This window comes from Melospiza melodia, chromosome 8 (genome assembly GCF_035770615.1).
Source record: "Melospiza melodia melodia isolate bMelMel2 chromosome 8, bMelMel2.pri, whole genome shotgun sequence".
Classification (NCBI taxonomy): Eukaryota; Metazoa; Chordata; class Aves; order Passeriformes; family Passerellidae; genus Melospiza; species Melospiza melodia.
In genome coordinates this window covers 8,949,608-8,954,510 of record NC_086201.1, presented here as the reverse complement: position 1 = coordinate 8,954,510, position 4,903 = coordinate 8,949,608, and the positions used below count along the sequence as shown (strand labels likewise).

General features: G+C 59.3%; 1 protein-coding gene across 1 annotated transcript; it reads left to right on the top strand.

The window, feature by feature from the left end:
• The first annotated feature begins 1,101 nt into the window (after positions 1 to 1,101).
• C1QL2 (complement C1q like 2) lies at positions 1,102 to 2,905 on the top strand. The gene is made up of 2 exons (XM_063161353.1): positions 1,102 to 1,740; positions 2,126 to 2,905. Exons 1-2 carry the CDS (start codon positions 1,102 to 1,104, stop codon positions 2,303 to 2,305), a joined length of 819 nt encoding a protein of 272 aa, XP_063017423.1. The 3' UTR covers positions 2,306 to 2,905.
• The last annotated feature ends 1,998 nt before the right edge of the window (positions 2,906 to 4,903 follow it).

The window sequence follows — 4,903 nt, the reverse complement described above, 5'->3', positions numbered from 1 at the left end:
ACCTGAACTCTGCTAAAGGCGTTTCTTCCTAGGGCTCCCTTTTCACTTGGCAAGCGCTGCCTGCCTTAGGAAAACCCGGACGGGTGTAGCGGACCCTGGTTACACTTGGATGGGTTGAGGAGCAAGATGCACCCGCGATGCTGTCCCGCTCGTCTCTGGGCCGCCGAGGCAGGACGCGGGGAGCCTGAGGAAGCCGCGGGGAACGCTCTGAGGTGACCTGGGGGGCTGTCCCCGGCCCCCTCCCACACGAAGCTGTGCGTGTCGGCGGCGGCAGGGCGCTCACCCCGGCGGCACCGGGGCTCCGCCGCCCGGGCATCGCGCAGGGGCCGTCCCGCCGCGGGCAGGGGGATGGAGGGACAAAGGGATGGAGAGATGCAGGGAGGAAGCACTCCAGGCGGCAGGTGAACGGGACAACGCGACGCGTCCCCGACCGTCCGGGTCTCAGCGGGGGCACTCTGGGCGGCACCGCAGCGATTCGCCGGTGACGGCGGGGCGGGCGCGCTCTCCCCCCGCAGCCGGAGCGCCCGGGACGCCCCGCCGCCTCTCCCCTCCCCTCCCTCCCTCCGCCCGCCCCGCCCGGGGGCCGCGCCGCCACCGGCGCTCGGAGCGGCGAGCGAGCGGGCGGGCGGGCGATGCCAGACGGGCGCCCCGCGGACCGCAACGACGGCGGCGCCCCGGAGCCCCCCGGGCGGCTCCGCCCCGGCCCCCCGCAGGTGGGTCCGCCCTGCCCGCGCCCCCCACGTCGGGGCGGGACCGAGGGCTGGAGCCGGGCGCCCGCTCGCCGAGGCGACGCCCCCCGCGCCCGCCCAGCCCCGCCGGGCTCTCGGGGCGCCGCGTCCCCTCGGAGCGGAGCGGAGCGGAGCGGGGCGGCTCTCGGCATGGCGGGGCTGCCGGCCGGCCGGCGGGCGGGCTGAGGCGGGGGCCGGGCGGGGAGGCGCCGGCGGCGGGGTCTCACCGCCTCTTCTTGCCGTCCCCCGCAGGGAGCGGCCGGCCCCCCGCGCCACCATTGCCTCGCACGGCAAGGAGGACCTGCTCGCCGCCGCCGCCCGGCTCTGGCAGCGGAGGAGGCGGCTGCTGGCCGCCGCCGGGCTCGCCCTGGCCATGGCCGTCGCGCTGCTGGTCGCCGTGCCCCTGCTGCTGCTGCAAGCGCCCGCCGACACCGGCGCCCACTACGAGATGATGGGCACCTGCCGCATGATCTGCGACCCGTACAGCGGCGGGCGGCCGCCCGGGCCCGGCAGCACCGCCGCCGTGGAGGCCCTGCAGGACCTGGGCGCCAACCCCCCGCCGCCCTTCGTGCAGGGACCCAAGGGGGAGCCGGGCCGGCCGGGCAAGCCGGGCCCCCGCGGGCCGCCCGGGGAGCCGGGCCCGCCGGGGCCGCGGGGCCCGCCGGGGGAGCGGGGCGACGCGGGGAAGCCGGGGCTGCCCGGGCTGGCGCTGGCGGGCGCGGGCGGCGGCGGGAGCGGCGGCGGGGCGGCGGCGGGCGGCGAGGCGGCGGGCGGGCTGAGCGCCGCCTTCAGCGGGCCGCGCATCGCCTTCTACGTGGGGCTCAAGAGCCCCCACGAGGGCTACGAGGTCCTCAAGTTCGACGACGTGGTGACCAACCTGGGCAACCACTACGACCCGGCCAGCGGCAAGTTCACCTGCCAGGTGCGCGGCATCTACTTCTTCACCTACCACATCCTCATGCGCGGCGGCGACGGCACCAGCATGTGGGCCGACCTCTGCAAGAACGGCCAGGTGGGTTCCGCGCGTCCTCCCCGCCCGGGGTTCCCCTCCCTCCGTCCCCGTCCCGCGGGCGCGGCACCGGCCGCCGCCAATCCCGGGAACAGAGCCGGCGGGAGCATCCTGCGCGCCGTCGGGGCGGGGTGCACCTCTAGAGCCGCGAAGAAATCCGAACTCCCGGCATGCAAACTTTTCTGCCCGGCTGGGGAGAAGGAGAAGCGAGGACAGAGGCGGGAGGGAACACACGGTGTAGTGGAGGGGTTGGGAAAGAGGGACTCGGGGCTGGATGGTGCGGGCTGATGGAGGGGCCGGAAAAGAGGTACGTGGAGGACTGATGGGGAGGCTGCAGAGTGACTCGGAGGGGCAGGGGGGCTGATGTGCCCAGCGGCTGTGTTGGCAGGTGCGGGCCAGTGCCATCGCCCAGGACGCAGACCAGAACTACGACTATGCCAGCAACAGCGTGGTGCTGCACCTGGACTCCGGCGACGAAGTGTATGTCAAGCTGGATGGAGGCAAAGCACACGGAGGCAACAACAATAAGTACAGCACTTTCTCTGGCTTTCTTTTATACCCCGATTAACACACAAGTGACACGACGGCCCCGCCACTGGTGCACTTGGGCTGTTTGGCAATTCCATACCCCATCGTGCTGCTGTTCCTGCTGGTGTCCACTGTCTCCGCAGGTCATTTAGCTTCATTATCAGTTTGTATGTTTTTATTTTCACCCTTGTGGAAACGAAATAGAAATGAAACAAAGTGAACCCCTTCCTTACTCTCCCCCGTTTCTTCTGACCCCCACTCTCCCTTTGTCTGCCTGAGTGTTTCGTGTGTCACATGAGGAACTTGGCAGCTTGAAACTCTGAATGGTTCCAGGAGGGTTTGAAAGAGCCCAGAGTTTGGACTGTGTCACACGGGATTTGAACAGGTCGCAATTTTTCATCAATAAGTATTAATGACAATGATGAATTTTCAGATCGACAATTCACAAAGTGGGACTGGATCATAACTGTTTTTTCCTCTGCTGCTTTGTATGGGGTCAAGTGTAAACTTTTCTTTCTGTGCAATGCAATGCTCGTGTGAATGATGGTGTCATTAACGTCAAACCTGTTTCTGTCTGCAAAAGAATTTGGTCACTGACCACAGCCACCCAAATACCACATTAAATTATGTTTTTAGACAATGCCTTCTTGCTTTTTCTCTCTTCCAGTGCTACAAAGCAGCACTGTGGTGGTGCCACAGGAGGGTGGGGAGTAAAGGAGGGGGTCACTTCAGTCCCTATGTTTATAGTAATATTTAAAGTTAGGATGAACCACATTCAAGACCTAGGCAAGGTCTTGAACCACATTCAAGACCTTGCCTAGGTCTTGAATGTGGTTCAAGGGGGCTGGGAAGAAGTAGAGAGAGAGGAAAAAAGCTCCACAGTTATGCAGTTTTGTGAAAAGAAGGCACACAGTTATCTAGAGGTGAAAGTGGGGGTGTGGAGTGAATCCTCTAAACAGATTTACTGGGTTAAAACCTGATCCAGAGGTTAGCAAAGTACAGGAAAAGGAGATTAATCAGTTATTATGGAAAGCCATGTTTCTGTAACATGATGACAAATGTTAAGAAGGCAGCAGGGGATGGAGTGGCTAAACTCAAGAGTTTGTCTAAACCCTGGCACTTGCAGTATGTGTATGGGTTGGAAACCACACCTGACTGGGCAGTGCCTGAGAAGGGCTGGGTGAGAAAATTCTCTCAGGACTGATGGATTCAGACCATTTAGAAGGGTTTTCTCCTGATGGTCCTGTGTAAATCCCAGCCACCCTTGGTCTTTTTTCGAAATGCGCAGGTGTGGTGCATTGGTATGCCTCAGTAGTGCACGTGGTTCTGAGCCTTTGGTGGAGGAGGTGCATTTGTCATCATCACCCCAGTGGGTAACTCCTCAGTGTGGGTAAATTGGGACTGCTCTGCTGAAGCTAGGAGAGGTAAATTGATTTACAAAAGCACTTACTTTCATTGTACTGTCTTGTCATTTCATTTTTCCCTCCTGAAAGTCTTACCTCCATATCAGCTCTCTGCCCTTGCCAGTGTTAGTGCAGTTTCACAGACCAGAGAGACAGGGGCTGGTCTGAAACAGCTCTGCCCAGGCTGGAGCTTTGCCCCTGCCCTGATGTTGCAGGAGGAAAGGGAGCCACAGTCAGATGGACTTGTTCCAGCCCCACTCTGGGGCAGCCCCATGATGACCAAGTTCTCAGAGTCACTCCCACTGAGGACAGGTTTTGTCTTCTCCTTGGCTGGAAGGGGAGGGTCAAAGGGAGAAGGCAATTCCTCCATCCTGTCCTCAAACATCCCCTGCTGGGGGAAGCAGAGTTCATAACCAGGTACACGTGTTAGACACTTATCAATCTCTTATGTCTTGTCGATTTGTACTATTTAGAATATGATTAAATCCAGTGTCTGAGACCATCCAAATGAAGTATAATTGCTATGGATCCTCAATTCCCACCGGATCCGTAATCCTTTTTGACTATTCCTCCTCCCTCCTTCAATGAAATGGAGCTTAGACACAAAGCCCTTGGTTTAAATTTCAAAAAATTAAAATTGACATGCAGCAGCATTAGCAGGAGCCAGGAGGAATTCTAAGGAGGTGCCTGGGCTCTGCTTTATCCTTTGCATTAAGAAGCAATTTGTACTTCTAACAAAGACCCAACTGTTCCCCCTTGGCAAAAGGGCAATGAAGATGCCTTGCAAGGGAATTGCTGTTCACAATACTTAAACAAATTTGAATCTTAGATTTTTAAATCTGTATTCCCTGGTGGAGCCTGCTCCTCTCAATTCAAATGCAGGGCTGGTGGTGTGTGCCTGCCAAGGTGTCAGTAGCTAAGCGGATGATGGATTGATGAGGCAATGGGAAGACACAGGCTCACAGTGGCAGTTTGCCCCGACAGTGATCTATGTATCTGCACATTATCAATGTCATGAGGAGGCTTGAACCACCCTCGCTAGATGTCTCATTTTCCACTTATCTCTTATGTACTAATTATCAGGCTGGATTATTCCCCAGGACAGAAACAAAAAAAAAATTGCTCATCGCCCCTCCACTGACAGTTTACACAATCGATAGAATGAGCGTCTCCCTCAGCTGCTCACAGGCTTTTTTTGTTTCCTCTCCTCATTGCAGGGTCTTCCGAGATTGCCT

Bases quoted from the DNA above. Each gene is read 5' to 3' on its own strand.
- C1QL2 (XM_063161353.1), top strand. From the start codon at position 1,102: ATGGCCGTCGCGCTGCTGGTCGCCGTGCCCCTGCTGCTGCTGCAAGCG. The intron at 1,741-2,125 runs GTGGGTTCCGCG...CTGTGTTGGCAG, and splicing joins ACCTCTGCAAGAACGGCCAG to GTGCGGGCCAGTGCCATCGC.